This window comes from Rutidosis leptorrhynchoides, chromosome 4 (assembly GCF_046630445.1).
Source record: "Rutidosis leptorrhynchoides isolate AG116_Rl617_1_P2 chromosome 4, CSIRO_AGI_Rlap_v1, whole genome shotgun sequence".
Lineage (NCBI taxonomy): Eukaryota > Viridiplantae > Streptophyta > Magnoliopsida > Asterales > Asteraceae > Rutidosis > Rutidosis leptorrhynchoides.
Window position 1 is genome coordinate 491,687,423 of NC_092336.1, and position 27,114 is coordinate 491,714,536.

Here is a 27,114-nt window from a genome sequence, read left to right on the forward strand (position 1 = left end):
ATTATTATTATTATTATTATTATTATTATTATTATTATTATTATTATTACTACTACTTCGTATTATTTACTATTATTAATTTTATTATTAATTACTATTATTATTTCTATTTCTATTTCTATTATGATTATTATTAGTTATTATTATTATTATTTATATTTATATTTATATTTTATTTATATTCACGCTACAAAAAGGGTAACTTATTATTTCTTCCCCTTCCGTAAATTACTCCGTAAAAAACCCTCTTCTTCTTTCCAACAAGCCCTAAATTTTTAATCTTTCATTTGTAATTTTCTTTATCCCTAAACTTATTAATTATTATTTTGATTATTAAAAACCAATTTGCCCAGCGGTATCGTGGTAGCCCTCCAACCAAGAAGTTGAGGGTTCAAGTCCCACTTGGAACATATTTGTGGTTGTAAATATGCGTGTTAATAGTGTGTGTGAGTTTGCCTTTAAAAAAAAAAATCAATTTGTAGCGTGAATCAACATGTCGTTGCAGTTGCAGAGCATATTGGACCGCGGTGGATGCAACGGCGCCCCAACGGCAGCTACTAGCATCGGCGTGCTGCAACCGCGGTGGCCAACCGCGCTCCAACCGCTTACCGATGTGGGTGGTCTTAGCAGATTAATTCTTGATAGTGGTCCTAGTGGATGTGCACATTTACTAACTAAAAAGGTTTACATATAAGCCTGAAGATAATAGTCTAAGAACAACAAAACTAACTCGAGCATAAGAATGTCAAAAAAACAGAACACTTAAGATATTGGGTTGCTTCCATATCATCGCTAGAAACAAACCCCGAAATCCTATCATCCGATATAACCATATTCGAATATGGAATCAAGATGCACCATATCGATATATTCGTTGTTTTCTCAATCAACTAAACATTTTAAAGAAACCACAAACAAATATAAACAACAAAAAACTACACCTCATTCATTTCATAATATGTACAAATGATTCGCCATCAACTCTAAGTTAGTTTTATACCATAATCGCCCTCCATGAATCAGCCATATTGACGATTTCCATAACAGAAATTACAAATACTAGCTTTTTAGCTGTCAGAATCTAGCATTCTCTTTTTCGATCTTGTTTTAGGTCTTGAAGTTTCAGGAGGTTTAGAATCGGTGACAGGTGAGTTGCTTGACCTTGTATTGCTCTTCGAGTTTGACTTTTCTGAAGACTCTTTTGTGTTTGACTTTTCAAAAGTCTTCTTCTCTGACTTAGAGGTCTTGGGTGTTACAGGTTCTGTTGGGTCAAGATTGGAAGTTAAGGGTGGTTTTTCATAATAAATTGCTGCATCAAGCGTGTATATTCGTAGAGCAAGGGCCGAAATGTTGGAAATTTTAGCAGCAGTTGAAGGTGATGACCAATACCACCATCCTTTTTTCAGGTACTCGGTTTTTATCATATCCTCTAATATGATTGTTGCCTGTACCATCTGAAACAAATCATATCGCGGGTCAACTATTATAACTTTAATGGTACAATCAGTGGCGGAAGCATGAATTTTTTCACCGGGGGCGAAAAAAAATTAAAAGCGTAGCAAATTTTTTTGGATAAAATGTGGAGATTTTGGGGCAAAATATGGAGGTTTTTGGGCACATTTTGGAGGTTTTTGGACAAAATATGAAGGTTTTGGGCAAAATATGGAGGCTTTGGAGGGAAAAAAATCCACTTGGAGCAAAATCGAAAAGTCCAAAATTTGTTAACTAAAAAATGCAAATCCACTAAGGGCGGATGCCCCCCTTGTCCCTTTTAATTTTCGCCCTTGGGTACAATCACCGTTGTAAAAGTCGGCCGAGTCGGCAGACACATCGGTTTGGGAACTAGCCCGTCCCGTTTCGCCTAAAAACACCTTAAAAGTCTGTCAACGCTGGGTCATTGTCGGGCTGAATCGGTCAAAGTCAAAGACAAAGTTGGTGAGAATTTTAATACTTTTTAAAATGAAATTTTACACCCTATATCTCTGCTTGAAATTTTTATGTTTTACGTTTGATATATTTATGTGTAATATATATATATATATATATATATATATATATATATATATATATATAGGGGCAGGATCAATGTGGAAGTAACCAATCGGGGGGAAGCGGGGGGAAGCAAAAAAAAAAAAAATTTCTTCGTTTTTTTTGAAATTTTTTTCCCCCGGCATCAAGATCACACGAAAATATGAACATTTAGAAGAGACACTTCGTGATGAATGTTATTATTTAGGCGGGAAAACGATCGCCAAAAATAACATTCAAGATAATATTGTTCGTGAAGAATATGAACGTTTTTTTTTCATGTTTTGTGAAGTAAAATTTAGCCCGATTTAGGGTTTAGGGTTTGGTGTTTTGGGTTTATTCCATAAACCCAAAACACCAAACCCTAAACCCTAAACCCTAAACTCTAAACCGTTCGTGTTAAAAACTCAATCTAAATCCTAAATCTAAACCCTAAATCTAAACCCTAAACCCTAAATTTCTAAACCCTAATATCTAAACCCTATAAACCCTAATATCTAAACCCTAATATCTAAACCCCAATAGCTAAAACCTCAAAATACGCTCGAAAAACACGATAATTGTTATATATTACTTCTTCGAGCGTTTTCCCGCCAAAATAAAAACATTTATCACAAAGTGTCTCTACTAAATGTTCATATTTTCATCTCATCTATAATGTTCGTGAACAAAGGTTTTTCAAAAAAAGAAAAAAAAAAAAGTTTTTGCTTCCCCCCGCTTCCCCCCGAATGGTTACTTCCCTCTTGATCCTACCACTATATATATATATATATATATATATATATGTTTAATTTATTTATTAATAAAAGTCAACGTTGGTCAACGCCCGACTTGTCCCCGACTCGCAACTTTTACAACCTTGAGTACAACATGACCTACATGACATTACAATGTTACCTCATATATCGATTGAGCTGACTTTACATAAGCACGCCAAGCACGTATTCGATCCAAACCTCCCCTCGAAGGTCTAAAAGCTTCATTCGGAAGTGCTGTTTCTATATCAAACAATATGATCTTAAGACACCGAAGGATTTCTAGGATCCGACCCGTTAACGGCTTCAAAGCGGACTGACAAATACGCAACGGAGCTCGATTCTTCAACGATGATTTTCCAATACTACCCTTGGGTTTCAATCTATCAGCCTTAGACGGTGTCTCGTTGCCTTGTTTTTCCAACGGGTTCAAATCTGTCAACCCGTCATACAAACTGAACCATTTTTTGGTATCCGAAGCTAACAATAAAGCAGCATCAAAGTTTTGTACGGGTGATTTTAATACAAAAGTTGGAACACCGTTTGTCCCTATAAGCCCGATATCTTTAATTTCGTCTTTTAGTGAACCACGAGTGCAAAACCTTGCCCTAATCTCCTCAAACACAAACGGCGAATCGGGTTCATCATGATGCTCGGTCAACGCTTGCTGTTTGACTAACGAAATCTTCTTGCCTTTCGAAGAAAGGTTAGATTCTTGACGATTTTCACACTTTCCATCGTTATGATTTTCAAGCTCCTCGTTAGTGAGAAAGGTCCAGTGACATGTACAACAATGATATCGAGTGGACCCCACTAACTCCAAACAATCACACCTGTACCAGTTCCCCTTATTGACCATTTTACCCTTGCGACCCTGCTTTTTCTGAATAACCGTCCCTTGTTTAAACGAAGAACCAAATTTCATTTCCAATATTGCCCTTGCATTGGTTCCATAAGCAGACGAAATCGCGTGATCAACTTGAACAGCCTGTGATGCGTTAGCATCGTGTAGTCGATTTGCTTGCCACTGTTTGATGGTTTCTTTCAATTCTTTTTCCTTCGGATCATCGTCCCTTAGCCACCCAACGAGCTCTTGAATTTCACCTTCCGATTCGTAACAAGTCCACAAAGAATCGTCAGACGAGAACATGTCTGGCATTCCAGATTCGTTGAATCTAGACAGAAAACTGGAAGAGGTTACACATGGCTTCCTTCTATTGTGTGGGCCAGACACAACGACCCTGTCTGGCCCACTAAGAACCCAGTAAAGTCTTCCAACCAGATCCTGACCCAGATACTCTCTTCGAATAACAGGTTTACCGATTTTCGATTCCAAATTTGAAATTTGTTCCTGTAAACAAGAAACTTTATCCTTGGTTTCGGAAACAGATTCTTGTTCCTGACCAGCCTGCCTATTTTCGTCGATTTCTTCATTTTGTATTTCACTAGATTTATTATCTATAACTTCTTTAGCTAAATTTGAGGCCAAAATTTCCTCCTTTTTATTATGACTTTTCAACTCTTTTTGAAGCCTACGCAACGTCTTTTCCAAATCACCAGAGTCGGGAACAAGGTGGTTTCGAACAACCCCAGAATTTAGAGCCTCGTCACATAAGAATTTCAAAAGGAAAACTCTCTGCAAAACAGAAAATAGGTACACACTCTATAAATCAGATAATCAGATGCACATTAGAAATTAACCGACTTAATTATAATCGATGTTTACATTTACATATACATCATGATACACAATAATCAAGTTGGTGAAATATCCGCCTTCCTTGATTCAAATTGTGAATTTGTGATATGCAAAGATAGACTTTTATAAGCATATAATAAGTTAAAAGGTAAACAATTTTCAGAATATTAAGCGTTTAAAAACTGGAAGTCAAGATACAAACCTCCTCAAGGCCCAATTCCCAATACTCCATTAACTCCATGGTAATTTTTTTAAAAGCATTCACATTCAATGTAACTTTTTTTCTTTCATTCTTCCATGAAAATACAACTTTTTGGGTCATGGGCTTTTGGGTTGGGGACAAAATCTGGAGGCTTTTGGGCAAAATATAGATGCTTTTGGGGGCAAAATCAAATTTTAAGCCAGAAAATTTAAATCCACTCGGGGCAAAATCAAATAATCCAAAGATTTAATGAAAATTTCAAATCCACTGAGGGCAGTGCAGGTGCCCCCTGACCCTACGTAGTTTCACCACTGCATCATGATACACAATAATCAAGTTGGTGAAATTTCCGCCTTCTATGATTTAAATTGTGAATTTTTGATATATAAACTTTTATAAGCATATAATAAGTTAAAAGGTAAACAATTTTCAGAATATTAAGCGTTTAAAAACTGGAAGTCAAGATACAAACCTCCTCAATGCCCAACTCCCAATACTCCATTAACTCCATGGTATCAGCTAACGGAGCTAATTTTTCCAAAAGATTTCTCAAAAACTCTTTCTGAAATTTCTTCTTGCCGCGTAATCGAGACAGTGCACGGGTCCCACAACGCTCATCTTGTGATACCGATTGGCTGCTGCTGGAAAGGCAAGATGGACAATACCAATTCCCATCGGGTATTCTTGCAAGTGGAGGATCTAAACAGTATGTATGGTACTCAGAATCACATTTATCACATAGTAATACGTTGTCATCGTTTCTATCCATCCCACATACTTTGCACACCCCGTCTTCCCATGGTGCAGTGGGGAGTGCGCTTTCGATTATTTCAATGATAAGAGAGTTTAACTCTTTCTTGTCTTCGTCACTCAAAGAATCTAAATTATTGCCACTTTCTGTAATTCTGTTGACCAATTTAAGTACCTAAGATAGTTCACGAGTATATATCGGTTAAACATGTCATAATATATAAAGTTATTCGACTATACAATTGTCCAGAACTATCGTTATGTTCATAGAATGTAAATGAGAACAATAAAACAATTGGGCAAAATTTATACATCAAAAAATACTCGCCCTCCCCGGGTAGTCCCCGGCTAGCCTGAATAGGGAAAACCTTATCCGTTTACGTATTACAAATATCTGAGTCAAATAAGTAATAAAGATTCTGATGCAAGATTCCTTATCAATCATGTTCAGATATTACATGTATTGCTCACAAGTTCAGAACTTTTTTTCTAACAAACGGTTACAAACTTATATTAGCAAATGGTGTGCAAGTAATTGATATATAGCCCAATAAAACAAAGAAATTAACTAACCTCTTCTTCATACAATTCTTCAAACTTGTTTGTAAGTGTTTCAACCAACTCAATGAGATCAGATCTGTCATGATACGCTATTCGTAAATTTTGCCATACCTGTGAAAAGACCATACGTTTCAGAGATGAAAACCTTTTAAGTATCAAGGAGTTTGTTGTCGAATACTTCAATTACGTTTGAGCAAAAAAATAAGATTCATGTACCTCGCGAACATCCTCAATGAAAGATTCATGTGACGTGGCATAAAAGCCTGCAGCCAATCTTAGGTCGATCGTTCTAAAGTCCAAAGGACGAGAAACCATTGCAGGGTATCCAAGTACCCCCTCATCATCAAAATCATTCGGCTTCAAAAACGGTTTTGCTAAAAGATTGAAAAAAACTCGATCTTCATCTGCATTAGCAACAGTTCGTAACACTACACGACACTGTTTCATAACAGCATCAGATACAGTTGTAACAACACTTTTTTCTTTTTCTTTCTTCTCAGTTGGTTTCGGTTGAGGATTTTCAACTTTCACTTTCTCAAGGACCGAGACAACAGCTCTCTGTTTTAATTTTCATCATGTCAGCTGTAAATCAAAAAATATAAAGTAATTTTTTACAGTGAACAACGCACCTTTGTGGGCCCTGATGCATTACCCTTATACACTTCTTTGCTGATTGAGTGCTGCAACATGCTCTTAGCCCATTCGGGCGGATCTTTGGTCAAAGCTTCGTGAATGCACTTCCTAATTCTGGCCCCGACATTAGTAGGTAGCTTTCGTACAGGTTCAAGAGCCTTTGCCCACTCAGGCGAATCGTCATCCGTTACGTTCACGTCTTTGGCAGAGTCTCCGGCATCGATCTCTTTTTGATCGATGATGAAATCAACAGCTTTACTGTTCACACATGTAAATATTTTTTTGGACGCTTCTGCCAAAACCTGGGAATAGAAGAACAAAAATAAAACACAACAACAACATGGTATAGAGGGAGCAATATCAACTCACTTGTGTTAAAATGGGTCAATCTAGTTTAACTAATATTTTCTAATGAGCCAAACAAGTAAAACTATAGATAAAAAAAGTAAGTATATATATATTATATATACAGATAAAAAGGAAACAGGTTGAGCAGGAAGTGTTTACAACCTCCTAAATTGGTTAATTTATAAAATCAACTCAGCATCATGATAAAAAAAAAAAAAAAATTCACTTTTATTAATATTTCTATTTCAACTACTATATATAAAACTGAAAAATAAAGAGACGGAAAAGGTGTCAGCGGATCAACCATTCTGGCTTATTTTGACCCGTCTTGGCAAATTTGCCCTTTTTAACCCGTCACCTCACCAGCCCTACAATTTATCCTCCTATAGTGATTTATTAAGAAACATCAACTATCCATACCATATTACCATAATATCAGCATCCATTGATGGGTCACATGGGTAAAGTTTATACTAGCTAGTAAAGAAAGGGGTCGAGCGGGCTAAAAGTCACCAATCATATTTAATTATGAATTATTTATATTACTTATTACTTATTAAATTTAAAAGAAAAATATAATATATATATACCATCGCATCAGCCTCCATTGCAGAGACTCCTGTAAACGAACCACAAAGTGTACCGCCATCACCAGACAAGCACTGGAACACTTTACTACATTCGCGACTCATGACCTCAGAAGATTCAAGGTTACCGTCCATACACAACGCCACTAAAATGTATCTCCGGGCTACTTCGGGCCACGTAAACTCGTTCACGGGGAACATATCAAGATTTATCTTCTTGCAACCAACCGCACCTTCCATATCTTTCTTCCTACCTTTTCTTGACTTTGATTCCACACCACCAAACGGGTCAAATGTTTCCATGACCTTTGCTAACAGGTCTTCAATTACCACCTTTAGTAACACCATGTGTAATTTTCCCAGCTTAACACCTGCACATTTGCTAGCCGATTCTGCCCAAGAACCATCTCCTTCGTGATCTTCTGATGCTTTTACCAAATCTTCAACAACATCATCTGGATTCAAGATTATACCCTTTTCGAATTCATTTGGAAAAGGTATTTTTGATGACTTTAAATCATCAACCCATGGATTCGTCAGCTCGTTCTCCAGCGATTGTCTAGATACGGAAGCCTCCAAACCCAGAACTTCGTGAAACCGCAAGCAGAACTCATATGCCTACACATTACAAAAGTAAACATTTCAGACAAGCATGTTAATAAACTTAAGACGAATAACGATTTAAGAGACTGGAAGCATAATTATGTATTATATATGATTATTATTAACATACTATTAGCATTACGAATAACGATTTAAGAGACTGGAAGCATGTTAATAAACTTTAGGCAATTTACAAACCCATTTCCTCTTAGCTAAGGTCACAACTTTTGATTTATTCACCCATTTCCCCAATCCAACCCAACCCATTTTTTCAGAAAATGTTCGAATTATGGGTAAAAAAGCGTCATATGGGCAAATTTCTAGTACAAGATCATTCATGCAGAATTGACCCACGACAACATACTGCCGTTTTAAAGAATGTACGTATATCACCATTAAACAAAATTAAAGAAAAGCATACCATGATCATAACCATCTACATTTGACTATCTTGATACATATAGTATACTCACTAGCCCGTAATGGTCAAAAAGTTATTATTACCTGAATAATGTCACCAATTAAATGAGGAGGAAGGCTTGAGGTGACTATATTGCCAGGTGGATTAGGTCTTTTACTTGCTATCCTAAGACTATTCGATACCGCTTCATTTTGCAAACCATCTTTGCTAACTGCTGTTAAAAACCCGCTTCCAACAGTTTGCGAACTTGACCTTAGACTCAAAGAATTGTAATTTGAGCATGTTGTAACACCCGGAAGCTGTTCTATGAGTTCTTGTACAAATTCTGAATCTAAACCAAATCTGTCAAGTTCTAACCAATTTCGCAATGCTTCACAAGTAGTATCAAGCTCGTCACTGGTCGCTATTTTATTCGGTATGCTGTTAACCGGACCTGTAAAAAAGCTAAACTTTCCTAATGAATCAAAATCGTAAGACGCCCCATGTTCATTGACACGATGGTTGCAACAAAAAGTTGTGACTTTTTTATTGTTGAATGCTTCACGACATGAACCTAATAAAGTTTCTACTGCTTTTTGCCATGCGGCAGTTGAAGATCTCTCCTCGACTGTAAATTCACCAATGACATCATTAGCTTTTTGAAGCTTAATGTCAGATTCTGCAGTCAAACAACTTTCAATCATCCAAGAACATGAACTATCATCTTCAAGAAGGGGTGGCGGTGTACGATCTGTAAACATCATGTGAATCTTCGAATCGTCATCGTCATCATTATGAAACGTCTCGTTAGCCCGATGATTAGGTGCAAAATTTGTCACGCAAAGCACTTTTGAAGCATATGGAATTGGGTGATTGGTGCAGGGATACCTATGTACTCTAAAAATGGGGCCCGAATCACCACCATCTAAAACATTATAGACGAAAATGGACCCTGTAAATTTGTCATGCCAGATAGATCGATAACCCACTGGCCAAATCTGACAAGTGTTATGAAACGAAACCCGTGGGTCAATTTTTCCAACTGATATAACATAAAAGTCTTCAAACTGAACCGGAAAACCTTCAAGAGATGATTTCAAACCATTTGACATCGAGTCAACTTCTACAGCATTTCGGCCATTACGTAATGTATTCTTATGCTCTCTAAGGTTATTGGCCTTTTTGTCCTTCGTCCGTTTTGTAGAATGTGATCCCTTTTGTAGTATAATTACGCTACTACCCCTGTCATCAGCTTCAATAGAATTATACGCAGATAAACCAAGATAATGAGCAACTTCAGACATTGAATCAAATCTTGTTCCATCGGGAGCGAAGTAAATTGCAGAAGTTTTAAAATTGCTTTCTGAGAATTCAAATTTAACGCGCCAGCCATCTCCTAGCACGCCTTGTTTTTCAGATATGTAGTCTTTAAGTGCCTGCAGATACAGGGAATTGCCTTTTTGTGTTGCGGTTTCAACGTTTATATGAGCAAATCTTGTCATACTTTGAGATGAGAATCCGCTTGCTACGAATCTAGAATCCGGATGAGCCATTGGAGAGCTTAATGTATATCCAAAAAATGGATTACGCCTCAAATCCTGCAATCTACAAACGAAGAGACATTACAATCAGTTATAACTGATAAGCATATCTGCAATTATTATCTAAAGACATACAACTCAACCACAAAGAGAGTGTGTGTGTGTGTGTGTGTGTGTGTGTGTTATACTGTATGAAATTGTAAATACACAAGTCGAAGAATTTGGACATGGCGGGATATTGTGGCACTAACATAGCCAATGCTTAAAATTATTTATATAAAAACTCAGATGTTTTCTAATTCACGTGAAACGAGTGACTAACGTACATCACCATGATACAACATTTATCGTTTTTACATAAATGACGAGACTCAAAAACTGAAATGTGCAACAGTGATGTAATAGTTACTTAAAGAAGATCGGTTCTTAATGACACGCGAATAACATTTAGAAACTTTCCATCCTACTTTTTAAATTTCAGTTTCAGGAATAAACTTCCAAAATGATGACTAAGATACCTTAATTCTTTCTTCAAACCCTAACTTGCATAAATTAAACCAAAACATATAGCATAATTACCATAAACTGACAATCGATAAAATCAAACCTAGATCTAGGTCACTTATAACATTTACCTAACCATCTACACATTCAGATCATGCAGAGTTCAATGTACCAAATTTCATCCATAAAAATCTATAGATACAGACATGAACACTTAAAATAGGATATGAAGGAAGAAGAAAAGCATACTTAGGAAAGGTGGCTGCCAAAACAAGCTCGGAATTAACAAAAAAACCCTCATCAACACCATCAGCTTCACGCGGCGGAGATGCATTCATATCAAAAAGCCCTGAACCACCGCCGCCGCCGCCGCTGCTGCCGGCGTCGGCGGCAGCTCGACGTACTCTTTTGCTACTGCGGCATTCAATCAAACAATCAAAACACTTCCATACTCTTTGTTCTTCTCTAACACCTAAACACTCAACATGAAACCGTCTACCACAATCGCCACAAACAACCATCGCACCTTCCACCTCACCGCAGGTACCACACCGGTGAAAACCGCCGCCGCCGGAGATGAATTCTCGGGGAGAAGGAAGAGGAGCTTCATTTAAATCAATTTCAAAAGTTACTGAACGACCACTTGTTCCAGCTATCGATGAATTAGCTGAACCTGAATGCTCCATTGAAAACAAACCCTAATTTGAAAACAACATGGATGGATAAGATCGAGGGTTTTAATGAAATCTGTACAATTTGTTTGCTATTGGGATTGAAGAAAGGCAAGCCCTGGTTTTTGGTTTTGGGGTTTCCAATTTTTTGGTGAAAGAGGGATTTGTTGATTTCCCGTTTTGTGTTGTCAAATGTCTAAATTACCCCCTGTCCAAGGGTAAACTTGTCATTTCACATAAAAGTACATCTCATCACGTGATTTGTATGCATCGCGTTGTACCATGAAGTGAATGAAACCTTTGGAAAATTATAAAATACACGGGTGAAATGGTAAAAGTTTTTATTGTTAGGCTTATTTGAGAAAGCGAGTAATTCGACTCTCACATATGATCAATTCACTATGATTACTTTTTGATTATTTTCAATTTATTCATGGCTATTATAAAGTATTTGTCATAAACAAGATTCGAATCTGAGACAACTAACTGTTTCCAATCTATTCTTGGAAAAATTATGTAACTTGCATAAATTATGAGAAAATTTGTTTATGCGTATAGGACGACTATAGATCAAGGTTGAAAAAGACGTGAGACGGGGCCGAAACGTTAGCGACCTCAAAACGTCGCAACGGAAAAAACGGGGTCGAAACGAAGTCGAAACGGATGTTGACTAACGTTGACTTATATATAAATATATAAAAATATATATATTTATATATATATAAATATAAAGTTGACCGTTTTTTTCCGTCTTTGACCGTTTTTCCGTTTTTTTCCGTCTTTGACCGTTTTTCCCCGTTTTTTAGCGTTGTTGACCTTTTTTAAGCGTTGACCGTCTTTTTTGCCGTTTCAAGGCCCATTGCAACGAAACTAAGGCAAATCCGTTGCGGCGCCCGTTTCGGCCGTCTTTTACAACACTGCTATAGATTAACTAACTTTGCGGGAGACTCTAAACTAACTTGCGGCGCAACTTTTTCCTCGTGTTTTCCGGTGATCTGGGGCGGGATCAAACGCCGTTTTTCACCTCTCCTAACGTCGGGGATCATCATGGTAAGGAATACTCGTAATATTCCTCTGCGAGACGGATGGTTTCTTAAAGAAAAGTGAAGACAAAAGACGGTGTTTCGTAAAATCGATTTGAATTTCAATAGAGATTCCGATCGGACGAAGGTGTCTTCATAGAAACATAAATGAAACTACCACATAAATGAAACATAAATAATCGTTCGATTTGAACGTGGGAGAATCAAATCAAAGTGTACAAATATTCAAATTCAAATAGACATTGAAATAAGAATCAACCTCACACATAGAAACATAAATGATCATATGATGCCTACAACCAGAATTAAAGGCATTTCAATACATTGTTCAAAGTGTTGTATTAAATAAATAGTTCAACATTTCATATGAAACTACCCTTAACTGGGAATGAAATCGAACGATGAACCGAAACAATATTTACCTTGTGATCCAGAGACACAGTTTATAACACCAACCACCAAGAGCCACACATCAAATGACCCAAAACCAACTAACCACCGAACCAGTAGCCAGACCCAGAACCAAGAACAACACAAGCACAATCCCAGCTGTCTCTGCATGCTGAAGTTGCACCATTTTAGGACCCACCATCAGCAAACAGCTGGTCAAGTAGCCATTTGTGAGCCCCAAAAGACAAGTCACAATGGTTACAGGTATCTCCGTTCGAAGAACCATCGGACCATGTAAACACGTCAAGTAAGCCGGGAAAAATAAAAGTCGAGCAAACGAGGCACCAATTGCCACTTTCGAATTCTCAATCACATAAAATGAAGTCAAACATTTTCCAACTAAGTCAAACACATTGTAAGCTGTTATAAGTATAATTGGATACCAGTCTTTGAGTACTTGAGAATGAACATCTTCTGTAATATAACCAGGAAAAATGGATAAGGTCACAATATAAAGAACAATGATACCGATACCGTACCATTTTATAGTCCCGACAATGTCCCATAATCTTGATTGCCATAGGGCTTCGGATAGGACACCTTTTTCTTCTTTTTCGTTGTTGACGGCTTGAATCTTTAAGTCGTTGTAATGTTTGATAACAGGGAGTCTGTGAGCGATATTGTGTAAGACAATGCATATGATCATCACGATAATGCTGACTATGAAATAAAGATTTGCACTTTTTCTTAGACCGATTTCATCTTGTGAGTATACGGCTTTGGTAAAGATTCTTAGAATAGATATAAGAACTCCTACAGTCAAATCAAAGATGTAAAAAAATGGAACGTTTGTGAGCATCATCTAAAATGCACATAATTTACGAGTAATTTACAAGATTAAAAAAAAAAATTGTCAAATTCACGAGGTTGTTCTAAGATTCTTGAATTTTGATATTCAAAGAATGTGTTCAAAACAATCATTCTAAACCCACCCTGTAATCAAACATTACTGAGTAATTTACAAGGTTCAAAAAATTGTTCAACTCAAGTTATGCTTCTCGTCCAACCAAGATATATGTAAGAAAAAACAGAGTATTGATGCTTCACAATGTACTTAGTATCAAGCTAATTCAAAGAATGATACAATAAGATTGGGTTTAGTTCTTGTCTCAATAAGCCAGAAAACAAAGGTACTGCTTTCCTTGATTCTAGATTATATTGTTTCTTGTATATATATAAATGTAAAAAATAATAATAAATACTAATAATCAACCAAAGACAAGTCAACAATATAATCATCCATGAACTTCTAACATGAAGGATCATGAGCAGAGATAATATAATAATAAGCCAATTTATTCCAATAATCGACTAAACTTAATAATAATCACATTAGCTTTCTGACTTTTTCCAAACAATTAATAACATCTTGTTATCCACATTGAATCATTCAAATCCCAGTTCAACTAGATGATAAATCAGTGAAACCTACGCATCTTCCCCACCCACAATTCATTTAAGTCAGACAAAATCCCAAATCATATAATCTACATTTCACGTAAACTATAAACCTAATCAGCAAATGAAGTAGTAACTCGTAAAAAAAGATTGAATCTTTTATACAGTTTAGTTTGTGGAATATTTTAACTGCTATGATCATCATGAACTAAGTTAAAACAAAATTGCATTTACAACAATAAACCCCATTATCAAGTAATAAACCTAACCATCAAACTGATCATTCTCAACTTCTCAAATCCACTAATTACATCTTGTTATCAAGCTAATTAGCTTGAATCAATAACATCCCAGTTACCGCAATTAAATTAGCTCAAGCAAAATCCCAATTAAACTAATATCAATATTTCACATAATCTAATACCTAATCAACCAATCAACAAATAAATCCAAACCCCATTACCAATTTATCAAAAAGATTAAACCTTTACACACCTAACAAACCAATAAACATATAAATCAAAAACCCATCTCCATCTTAACAAAAAGATTGAATCTTTACATACCTGAAGCAGCAGTTCCAGCAACAACAGCTTGCATATATCTTTCCGGCATTTCACCGGCAGCACCAATAACCCCACCTTGAACCAAAGCATCAGCAATCCCAGCCAACCCAATTGCAGCAACCGACACATAAAACCCGGCATAAACTCCGACCCGACCCTTAATATACGTCACATCCATCACCGGAACAACAAGCAACGATACAACAAACAGACCAAGTCCAATATTAATCCGTACAAAAGAATGCGACTTGTGTGCGTTGAATACGATAAATAGGAGACATATGAGCCCCACCACCATGTACACGACGGCGAAGATTCGATCAACGGAAGCGTCTGGGTAAAGATACGCGAAGTAATCAACGGCTGTGATGAATGCGTTCCATGGGATCAAGTAACCTGTGCCTAAAATGAAGTAGATTATGTAAGCTAAATTGTATGAGTCTTCGGGGATTTTGGATTTTGGGAGAAGGTGGTGTGATGATGATTCGGTGTCGTCGACTGCCGTGGGGGAATTGGTGGCGCCGCCCATGATTACCGGAGATTCGATTTCTGACGAAATTGGGGCGTTTTGAGTGGTTGAGTAAAGTAAACAAATTCAGAGGGAGTAAATGATATCGAGGTAAAGTTACCGAAGTGATCCTTTGTTTATGCAAATTGAACTGTTTTGGTACGTGTACTTTGTTTATTAACCGCAGTTTACTAATGTGTGACTTTGTGAACTTTACGTGTTATGATATTTTAGTGTACCGTTAGATATACTTAGAGTGCGTTTGATAAAACTGATTAATATATCGTTGAATGATTTATAATCTGAATGATTCAAAGGTTCTGAATAAAGTTGTTTCGGAATAAAAATAACTTATTAGATAATAATTTTGAACGAATAATGTGAATGATATAAAATTACCTTATTAACCTTTGACATGAATAAAAACTACTCCCTCCGTCCCAGATTAATTGTTCCCGGACAAAAACATACAGTTTAAAAAAATTTCATTATCACATTGTACTTTTCTGTACTTTTTTCTAACTTTACACTTTTACCATCAATCAATTAATTAGAAAGCCTTATAACTTTTGTAATTTAATTAATTCATCAGAGATAATATTGTAAACTTAATTAAATTCACTTCCCATTTTTAGAAGTGAAAAATTAATTTGGGACAACCCGAAAAGGGTAATGGACAATTAATCTGGGACGGAAGGAGTATAAGATAGTTGTTTAATAAGTATTCTTGATATATTTTAAAAAGCACAATATACAAAATTTATGTGCTTAATGGTTAAAAGATAATTTCAGCTCTTGATGGTTCAGTTTCAGCACTAAATGTTAAACCATTCAGCATCATATATCATTCATAGGTCAGAAACAAACGCTCTAAATGTTGAATGATTCAACATTTAGTGCTAAACAATTCAATCAAGATGTAAACAAACACGCCTTTAGTTACTCTACTTATAAGGTTAACGTATATATTAAATTGTTACTAATAATTGTACTTGCAATAAATAGCTTTAAGTCATAAAAAACAGAAATCCTAATGTTATCATAAAGACCCGTCTGTTTAATACCGGAACCATAAATGACACTGTCGCGATACCGCCAAATGCACCATAACGTAGCCATGAAGATGCAATAAAGTCTTAAACGATGAAGAGGAGACCCGGACCAAGAAGAAAGTCAATCAAATATACCTTTCACCGATGAGAAAAGACGGCAAGTAGTACCTATCCATAACCGAATAGGATTTCAAAGAGAGAACCATATTGCATGAAGTGAAATGATGATCGCTAGACTTACATCCCACACTACACGTAGGTCGGATAATTGTGAGGATATCTATACTACGAATCGTAAGATTCAATCTAGTGAGAATGTGATCCATAAATAACCTCCAAACAAAGATCATTCTTATGTTAATTTTTAAAACTAATTTGAATGATTTACCCGAATAATCTAATCAATGAAATATAAATTCAATTTATAATTGATAATGCAAGTCAATTTTCATCTTCATCTTCATCTTCGTTATGTCCATAAATCCTGTCCTTCAACTCATAATAAATAACGTTATTAGTTTGTTTAATATATAATGAAGTTTACTTTGATGGTTCACTTTGTGAATTGTGATTTGGGAACTAAAATATAACTTAAAGATGTCAAGAGCAGAAGTTTAAAGTAATGGACAAAACTTGCACACGGAACGTAAGTTGAGGGGCATATCTTGTACTTTACTCCAAATTCGTTAGTTGGTCAAGATTCCAAGAAATCGTAATAGGTATCCTTACCTAAAAAATGAGATTCAGTTAACATACTTACACCACTAATTTTTAACCATACACCATCAAACATACTTTACAATGTTATACAATATAACACCACAATGCATGTTTGATAGTGTATGACTAGAAACTAATGGTGTACGAATCATTCCCATAAAACTATACTCAGTATCTCATCTTTAAAAATGGAGGGCAAATGAGCATGTTGACGGATAGGGGTCGGATATTTGGTGACCGTGCTAGTAAATTGTAAAATAATAGGGTGACATGTTGAATGACGTGTTATGTGATGTGTTAAAATCTGATTGAAAATCGGGTGAAAAAGAAAATAAAAATAATTAAAATATATTAAATAGTAATAAAATAGAGCCAAAAGAATGTTGCACGCCAAGCTTATTGCTTGTGCTCAAAAATGAGCACGCCAGCATGATTTTAGAATGAGCACGCGCACTGAAGGTGTGCTCATGCGTGTTGAGTGAAAAAATGGCTCGAGCACGCTGCGTTAAAGAGGATCTTAAGAAATTGTCAACAATAATCGACTAGATCGCATTCTCGGTTTGAAGTACTGTGATGACCCGGAAATTTCTGACAAAATTTAAACTTAATCTTTGTATGAGTAACATTTTTGACACGATAAACAAAGTCTGTAAAACTGAATCTCAAATTTTTTGATCTATTTTCATATATTCAAATACCTTTCGGTTGTTCTCGACGATTCGCGAACAATTATATGTATATAGATACATATATATATACTATAACTTGAAAACGTAACAATGTATTAAATTTTTTGATACCGTACATTAAACTTATTGGTTTAAATATTTATTTGAATATATATGATAAGTTGGAATATTAATTGTATGAATAACTTACGACGTATATTTAAAACGTGTTTATGAATGTTGAAAATATATATTAACTTGGTCATAAAACGATTTGTTATTATACATATATTAACAAATAACGAGACAATGATTTATAGAAGTAAATGACCAAAACACTCGAAAGTTTAAGATACACTTTGAATGATATAGTTTATTGATAATTTAAGACTATATTTTGACAAAAGTACGAGTCACAAAACGTAAATTGCGAGTTTTCTAAGCGTACGAAAATGCGTTCGAGAAACCGGAACCGGGACATAAGTCGAGTGACAACGTACGAGTCATCGAAACGAAAATTACAAGTCAACTATGCACATGAATTTAATATAATATATAGTTAATTATTTAAATTATATAAATTATATATATTATATTTAATTATGTCGACAAACAATAAAACAAAAAATATGTGAGCTGGATCTGACGGCCATGCGATCGCATGAGAAATAGGCATAAAACCCATGCGATCGCATGAGCATCAGAATCAGGAATTATGGCTATAAATACCAGGTTTCTTGCGCATGTTTTTTTTACACATATTACTCCTAAGTATTTATTTATTTATTTATTTATTTATTATTATTATTATTATTATTATTATTATTATTATTATTATTATTATTAAGATTATTATTATTATTAATCTTAATATTTTTAGTAATATTATACATAAAATATTACGACGAGGTCATGAGCGTGTCACTTTCAAAACAAGCTTCAAACGGGATAGAACTAAGAAAATTATGGGTTATAGCTATGGAGGTTATGAGTAATGTTCATGGGTATTGTTCGCAAGTCAAACCTAGTATTTATCATCTCTGTTGCGTCTACGTACTTTCCTGCAATATTGAATCTCAATATTGATACGTGAGCATTTGATGTGTAGCGGGGTGTATATAAAATAGTTATTAATTTTAGCAGGAAATACTATTGAATACGATACATTTTTACACAAGATATTTATTTATTTAGAGAATGGATATACTTAAACCTTGCTACAACACTTATAGGCAGTGTACCTAATCGTACAGTAGTGTAGTTTTTAGTAAGTCCGGTTCATTCCACAGGGAATCTTTTTTAAACAAAGCTCAACGCTATATTAGTTTACTTTTATAAAAATACAAACATATATATAAGTAATATTATTATTATAAAAGGGGATTTTTTACCGTTTAATGACCGGTTTGTCGATTTTAAAACTTTAGTCGCAGTTAAAACCTAATGTAAAATATTAAATAAATAAAAGACTTAATTTAAAGCGTAAAATAAATAACGATAATGAAATTGCAATAAAAGTGCGATAAAATAAACTTGCGATAATTAAAAAGTACGATAATTAAAAGTGCGATTAAATAGCAATAAATAAAAGTGCGATAATTAGAAGTGCAATTAAATATAAAATAAAGGAAATTAAATATGAAATAAAAGAATTATGCTTATTTAAACTTCCGTAATCATGATGTTTGACGTGTTGATTTTAGTTTTATGCCCATGGGTTAATTGTCCTTTGTCCTGGATTATTTAATATGTCCGTCTGGTTTTTGTCCATAACAGTCCATCAGTCATAAATATAAAGTGCGAGTGCCCTCGTCAAATTATCCTTATACCCGAAGTTAAATATTCCAACTAATTGGGGATTTAAACTCTAACAAGATTTTAATACTTTGTTTAATAATTACACCAGGATGTCGACTGAGTGTAACCCAAGGTTTTAATATTTTGTTATCAATTATACTAAGTGTCTTTTGTACATAATTTCACCCCTGTTTTAATTATTCTAGTGGCTATTAATCCATTCCCGTGTCCGGTTAAATGAACGATTATTCGTACATATAAATACCCCGCCCATCGTGTCCGATCGAGTGTATATGGTAATTTATAGGGACGCCCAATTGTAAATCTTTATATTAACATTAACAAACTATCATTTAGTTAAACAAATATAAAGCCCATTAATAGCCCATAGTCTAATTTCCACAAGTGTCGTTCTTTTGTCCAAACCCCAATTATGGTACAAAGCCCAATTACCCAATTTTAGTAATTAGCCCAACATCATGATTACTTTGTTTTAAATAAGCATAATAATAACTTAGCTACGAGACCTTAATGTAAAAAGGTTGAACATAACTTACAATGATTAAAAATAGCGTAGCGTTACACGGACATAATTTCGACTTACACCCTTACAATATTCGCTAACATACCCTTATTATTATAATTATAATTAAAATTAAAATATAAATTATAAATATATATATATAATTTACGTATGAGAAGAAGAAGAAAAAGATGATGAAAATGATCAGAATTCGGTTTGCTTTATAGGGAGTTTCAAAACTGGGGGCTCCGCGACTCGCGGCCATTTTGGCCTTCAAACTCCGCGAGTCGCGGAGAATGAAATTACAGCTCAGTCCCTTGGAGTCTTTCTCTGCCGACGGTTTTTATTTATAAATATAATATATATATAATTAATATAATTAATTATATATTATATTATATTTATATACATAGTTAACTTGTAATTTTTAGTCCGTTGCGTCGAGCGTTAAGAGTTGACTCTGGTCCCGGTTCCGAATTTTCGAACGTCCTTGCGTACAATTTAATATCTTGTACTTTGCGTTTTGAATCTTGTACTCTTGTAATTTCGAGACGTTTCTTATCAATAATTGGAACCTTTTTGATTGTCTTTTGTACTTTTGAGCTTTTTGGTCGTTTGCGTCTTCAATTCGTTGAATCTGTCTTTTGTCTTCACCTTTTATTATTTAAACGAATATCACTTGTAAATAGAACAATTGCAACTAAAAGCTTGTCTTTCTTGAGGAATAATGCTATGAAATATATGTTCGTTTTTAGCATTATCAAATATTCCCACACTTGAGCGTTGCTTGTCCTCAAGCAATATCGTCTTGAAATACTAGAATCACTTCTTTATTCTTCACACTTTGTATATCAGTGATTTCTATACGGCGGTATAAACAATGGTAGTAACGATATGGTTTACAGTCCCACATGACTATAAAAATTTAGATCCATTAAGGAAATTGGATCTTTATGAAAACATTTGATCTTTTGAAAATTAAATCTAGTTTTTACCCTAGATAAGTTTTCCGGAATAACCCTTTACCGGTGTTTGCAAAATATTTTTGTGGGTTTGGTGGGTTTCAGATTTGAAAATTTTAGCTCAAAACTTATGGTTTTGTGTCACCCACTTGCTAACCTTGTATTTGGAAAGCAACACGTCCAGTTTACTTGTCCCGTATATTACCTTTTGGTAAACTACCGTCCGGTTGTAAAGGAAAGCGTTGAACAAGCAACTGTTAAGGCAATGTCCCCTGACATGCTTTTAATTATGGTCTATAACGTGTCGAACGCAATTACTATCCTTGGTAGGAGCAATAGTAAAGCTCACCCTTATAATTTTTCGGTATGGCACAAGGTCCTGTCTTTGACCACTATGCAACCACCGTTCTTACAGTTGACACCCGATTTAGTTCAGGTGACCTAATGAATTCCAGGTGAATTCCTAGGATTTTACGTTCAATGGTAATGAACGCATTGAAAATAGGGTTTTCAGAAAACAAATCGGTTTGTAATTTTGATCAAAATATTTTCTCGTTCAAGCTCGAGTTTAGATATCATTGAATTCCATGAGTTTGAATTCTCAATCTTTAAGGTCAATCTCTAGGATTGAGTAATATCAGTCTTAAAAGCTGATTTTTAATCTTTAAGGAGATTATCCTTTCTGGGGATCTGATTTATTAGTCTTATCCAGCTAATTTGCATGGTGCCCCCCCATTGTACGAGATAAATCCTTCTCATGGTTAGGATAAATCTGACCACTTGGCGACCCTGTTTAATGCTGAGGTCCGTGGATTTCCTGCTGATTTTAGTGATGACTTTTCTAGATTTTTCGTCAACCTACAGCTGGTCTGGACGACAACTTCATGACCTAAATCAAGAAGCGCGTTTCTTTTTCGGAAGACTTTACTTCCTTTTAATGATGGAATTGATTCATCGTGTAGATCCATCTCTTCTTTTCTTTCATCGGGTAAAACAGTTTAGTTTAGTCCAAAGCAAAAGTATTTTCAGTTATTTGTTACAGATATATGTGACATATGTTTAAGATAACTTGGTAAATTTTCCCACACTTGGCTTTTATTTTCCTTTTTATCGTCCTCTATTCCATTTTAAATGAATTTTAACATTTTGGTTTGTTTCTCAATTTATGTCCTTTTTGAGGTAACAATAATTTCGGTGTTAAAACCTAGTTTTATCGTTCATAAATATGTATAAACATGATTTTTAGTTCATTTAATTGAAAATTTTGAAAATTTTTACTAGAATTGGGTAGTCAGTATATAAGACCAGGGCTGTTCTTTATTATCAGAGAGCACTAGATTCTAATACAACTACTGCTTTACTAGTATTTTTAATGGTAACCAAGTGTATAAAGTAAAAATTTTTAAAATCCGAAAAAGAATTTAACCCCTTCCCACACTTAAGATCTTGCAATGCCCTCATTTGCAAGAAATCAGTAACAATTTAAATTATTGAGGGTGATTTGTGTGAAAATGATTAAATTTTACCAAAGTTTCCAAATATATTGGCGTTTGTTTGCTGAATGATAAATGGTGCACATCATTTGTTCATTCCGTCTTGTTGTTATTTCACATATATTTTGCATCTTGTCGTCAAAATTAGTTGCTTTTGCTGAACTTAATGCCAGTCTTTGAAAATGCGTTGTTTTACCCTGTTGTGTACATAAGATAAACTGCAAATATATATACATATTTTTGAAGTTTGGTATATTACCCCACATTCAAAAATTATTAAAATCTAAGAATAAAAGTTAGACAATTATAAAAATGATTACAATATTAACAAAAGTATTAAACGTATCAATCATTACAAATTACAAAATAAAAAAAATAATAAGTATACTAGGGATGATACTGGTACCAATAGGGGTTCCAGGCATAACCATAGGTGCTATAGAATGCTTCGGCAGGGTCATACGTAGGATACGGTGGCTGCATCTCTATAGACCAGGGAGGGAAGATGGGTTTCGGTGTAGGAATATAGTTTCTACCTATATGTTGGCAATGAGCTATGATTTGGTTCTGATGAACTTGCCAATCTTCAAATGCTCTCTGTCTAGCATTTTCGTATTCCTGAGAAGCTATAAACCTTTGCATTTCTTGCATCTCATTCCCCCCTCCTACATTACCTTGCTGTTGGTTTCTCTCCACCTGTGGATGTCTACCATGGTATCGTACTGCGGCGTTATTTCGCCTCTTCAAAACTTTCGCACCATGGTATACATTTAAACCTATAGTATTGCGGGGTTCTGGTTCTTCTACTAATAATCCCCCCCGACTTATATCCACACCGAGATATTCACCAATCAAAGTAATAAAAATACCACCTCCTATTATGCTATGCGGTCGCATCCCTCGAACCATAGCTGATAAATAATAACCCACACAATATGGTATACTTACAGCGCTTTGTGGGTCTCGAATACACATATGGTAAAACAAATCCTGTTCATTTACTTTTTCCTTGTTCTTACCCCTTTGTGTAATCGAATTAGCTAAAAACCTATGTATCACTCTTAATTCGGCTCTATCTATATCCAAATAAGAGTAATTTCCCCCTTTGAAACGGTGATGGCTTGTCATTTGACTCCACACACCGTGTGTATCAAAATTTTCATCTATCTTTCTACCGTTTAGTATCAATCCTCTACAATCGGCAGACGCTAACTCCTCAGGCGTATATATACGTAAAGCCTGAGCCATGTCCAGTAAAGACATGTGGCGCATCGAACCGCCTAACAAAAATCTAATAAAAGAACGATCGGTTAAACTAGCTACCCGATCATTCAACTCTATACTACATAACAATTCTTCACACCATACTTTATATACAGGTCTACGCATGGTGAATAAACGTACCCAGTCATTAAAAGAAGAATTACCATACCTCTGTACAAGTAATTCCCTAATTGGCCCGGCCAATTCTACAGCTTCTAAGGGTCCCCATTCTATGACCCTCGGTACCTCAACAACCTTAGAATGAAGAGTATGCAAACCCCTTTGGTATTTTGGATAATCTATCCAAAGTCTGTCAAATCTCAGGTTCGGGTGCAACTCTTCCAAGTGCATATCAGAAAAGGTCATGACTGGATGAGGTATATCCTGCTTGTAGTAGTTATCCACCTCCTGTTGTTCCATATTCTCAGCAGGAGCATTGCGGGCTTGGGATGAAGATTCACCCCTTTCAGTCTGCAAAACACATCAAACACAATTTTTGTGCATCCAAATATGCATTAGTGTCAGCAAAATCATCAATCAAAATAATTACAATGACATGATCAATTTATATCAAACTTAAGCTCATTTTCACATTTTTATCAAATCTACACTTTTGCAAATAAGCATATACGAAAATGTTCGCCAAGTTCATAAGCATTCAACTCAAATAACATGTCAACATAATCATTACTAGCAATTAAACAAGTCTCAAATGGCATTATCTTTCAAAAATCAAGTTCATGAATTTTAGACTTGAAAAAGTCCACTTTAATTCTCAAAATCATATTTAGGCTCAAAGTTTGGATCATTTAACTACCTAAACATGTTACACTACTTATTTTAGCAACAATTCATGAAAAAAATCGGCCATAACCTGTTTATATCAAAAAGCCCCAAATTTGCTCAAGAACACAAACCCTAGATTATTTAAAATTTGAAGTTTAAGGCTTCTAATCATGTTGAACAGCATCAATCTAGGTTATACAAGCATAATACATAAACAATTTAAGCCTAATTTGAAACAACCCAACCCGTACTCCGTACGATAAAATTTTTTTTTTTTTATATATATACACATTTATGCGCCAATTAAATATGTAGACCAAATCACAAGTTCCATTAAAACGTACAACCATTTCCAATGTTTACAAAAGGCACAAAGGCCATTAATTAAGTTAATACAAGTTTGACCGAATACAATGATAGTTTATAAACCAAACGACCCAACGAGCATGGTTTGGGACTAAACTACCCAAAAGGTGGTCAACTTCCAAAAGCTCCTACAAGCACATCGTCAAGGACATCTAGTGTCCAACAATACCCTTCCCTTTATCCTCACCTGCAACTAAAAAGATAAACAACGCGAGGGGTAAGCTAACGCTTAGTGAATGCAATAATTATACATGATCATATATAATCTACTTACTTGCATACAATTACACAATACCACATACAAGCTAGCAATTCAACAACATGCAATCGATCATGCATAAACTACTACCCACGTTCCACATTAAGCTAGCAACACTAATAGCATATAGTTCACAATATAATATGCTAAGCACAATTCGCACAACCATGGTTAACCAAGTATACAAGAGAACGGTACATGATAGTCCGTTGGAGTTCATAACATCCACTAGTGTTACTTACACACCGCGTAATCACTAGTCCCCCGGGTGATGTCTTAAACACCGCGACTAACTCACCCTTACAACAATGTGGCGTCTTAAACACCGCGACGGATCCACACTTCATTCAATACAATGAGTGGTGTCTTGAACACCGCGACACTTCCACTCTCATGACCTTGTGGTGTCTTAAACACCGCGACAATACCACAAGTCAATCACACAATGAGTAGTGTCTTAAACACCGCGACAATACTACTCGTTACCTAGAATGTGGTGTCTTGAACACCGCGACACTTCCACATTCACACCACACAAATAAATACATTATATACGTTCACGCATAATTATTCCACTCACCTTGACGCAAGGATGATGAATATTCGCTTCCAACTCAAAGCCAAGTACCTATTACATTAAGTACCAATTCAATACATAAACTAGTGGAATTAACCACATTACATTTACTTGGGCATTTAATGACTCAATTCGCATTGAATGACCCAACTACACCACAACCGCCCCCTTAAAGGCCAAGACTCGACTTTAATTACCAACATTAGTGCATTAAAGTCTACTAGCCTCAAATGACATCCACCTAGGGTAATTTACACCCATTTTACCCAAACTAGGTCAACTAGTACATTCTTGACCCAATTGACATCTCTTTCAATTCTAACAAGTGTTTAATGCTTACAAAACCATTAACACTTTCAAACTCACAATTACAAGACCAAAATCCTAGATTATGGCCATTAGGGTTTCATTACAACAACCTAACCCAAATTCACCCATTTTACTCCCAAATGGGTCATACAAGTTTCTATTAACCAAAACCCTAGCCATAATCAATTAAAACGCGAAACTTAGAGTTAGAACTTACCGAGACTATCACCACGTAGCTAGATTCACAAGGATCAACTTTAATACTAGCTCCAAAGATCAACCCTCACTTCTTCCTCTCTCAATCTCACTTTGAATTAAATTGGGTGTTAGAGTTTTGGGAGAGAAATTGAAGAAAAAGGAAAAAGGAAAATGAAATAAATGATCTAGTGGACCAGATTTAATGCACCCATCTGATCTATACGTCTATTTACCATTTTGCCCCTCAAAATCCCTTAATTTGAACTAAATCCGAAATCTGGCCAGCAGGCCTGCCGCGGCGCGGCATTAATCGTCGCGGCGCGACGATACACTAAAAAGGTTTATTCAGTTTAGGCTGGTTCCTGTTCTAAAATCCTTTGGTGGGCCGCGGCGCGGACCCCCTTGTCGCGGCGCGACAATTGACTGCAACAGACCCCTTCGACTATTTTACACAATTCCAAGGTTTCCTCGACTAATTACTTCATCCTCGTTTCCCCAATACGCGTCCAAGCCTCAATCTAAGTCTCACGAGACCGAACACTACCCAAACTCATCTACATACATATATATACATTTATATACACATTCACACACAACTAACAAGTTAGCTATTCTAGCCGCATATCGAGCAAGTTATAGACGTACAATTGATTAGGTGTGTACCTTTAAGCGTGTACGGAATAACGGGGTGTTACAACTCTCCCCCACTTAGATCGGAGCGCGTCCTCGCGATCCAAGTCGCGTGACAAGCCGGAAGGTAAACCAAAACAAACTCTTCGGATTCCCATGTAAACTCGGAACCCTTTCGATGCCGCCATTGTACCTTGAAGGTTCTAACTTCCTTGTTCCGCAACATCTTAACCTTTTCATCAAGGATTGCGACCGGTTCTTCCG

General features: G+C 35.5%; 2 protein-coding genes across 3 annotated transcripts; both read right to left on the minus strand.

Moving 5' to 3' along the window:
* Nucleotides 1-743: 743 nt before the first annotated feature.
* LOC139839522 (methyl-CpG-binding domain-containing protein 9) lies at nucleotides 744-11,426 on the minus strand. 2 transcript variants are annotated; one of them, XM_071829602.1, is made up of 9 exons: nucleotides 10,861-11,426; nucleotides 8,671-10,171; nucleotides 7,567-8,181; nucleotides 6,625-6,930; nucleotides 6,212-6,553; nucleotides 6,008-6,106; nucleotides 5,157-5,609; nucleotides 2,926-4,419; nucleotides 744-1,454 (listed from the first exon to the last, which is right to left on the minus strand). In XM_071829602.1, the coding sequence occupies exons 1-9, from the start codon at nucleotides 11,295-11,297 to the stop codon at nucleotides 1,068-1,070; spliced, it is 5,634 nt and encodes a 1,877-aa protein (XP_071685703.1). In that variant the 5' UTR covers nucleotides 11,298-11,426; the 3' UTR covers nucleotides 744-1,067. The 2 variants fall into 2 exon arrangements, with proteins under 2 accessions (XP_071685703.1, XP_071685702.1); XM_071829601.1 differs by having other exon boundaries at nucleotides 2,926-4,446.
* Nucleotides 11,427-12,594: 1,168 nt separating this feature from the next.
* On the minus strand, nucleotides 12,595-15,306 carry LOC139844671 (equilibrative nucleotide transporter 1). The gene is made up of 2 exons (XM_071834897.1): nucleotides 14,740-15,306; nucleotides 12,595-13,528 (listed from the first exon to the last, which is right to left on the minus strand). The coding sequence occupies exons 1-2, from the start codon at nucleotides 15,266-15,268 to the stop codon at nucleotides 12,798-12,800; spliced, it is 1,260 nt and encodes a 419-aa protein (XP_071690998.1). The 5' UTR covers nucleotides 15,269-15,306; the 3' UTR covers nucleotides 12,595-12,797.
* Nucleotides 15,307-27,114: the final 11,808 nt, after the last annotated feature.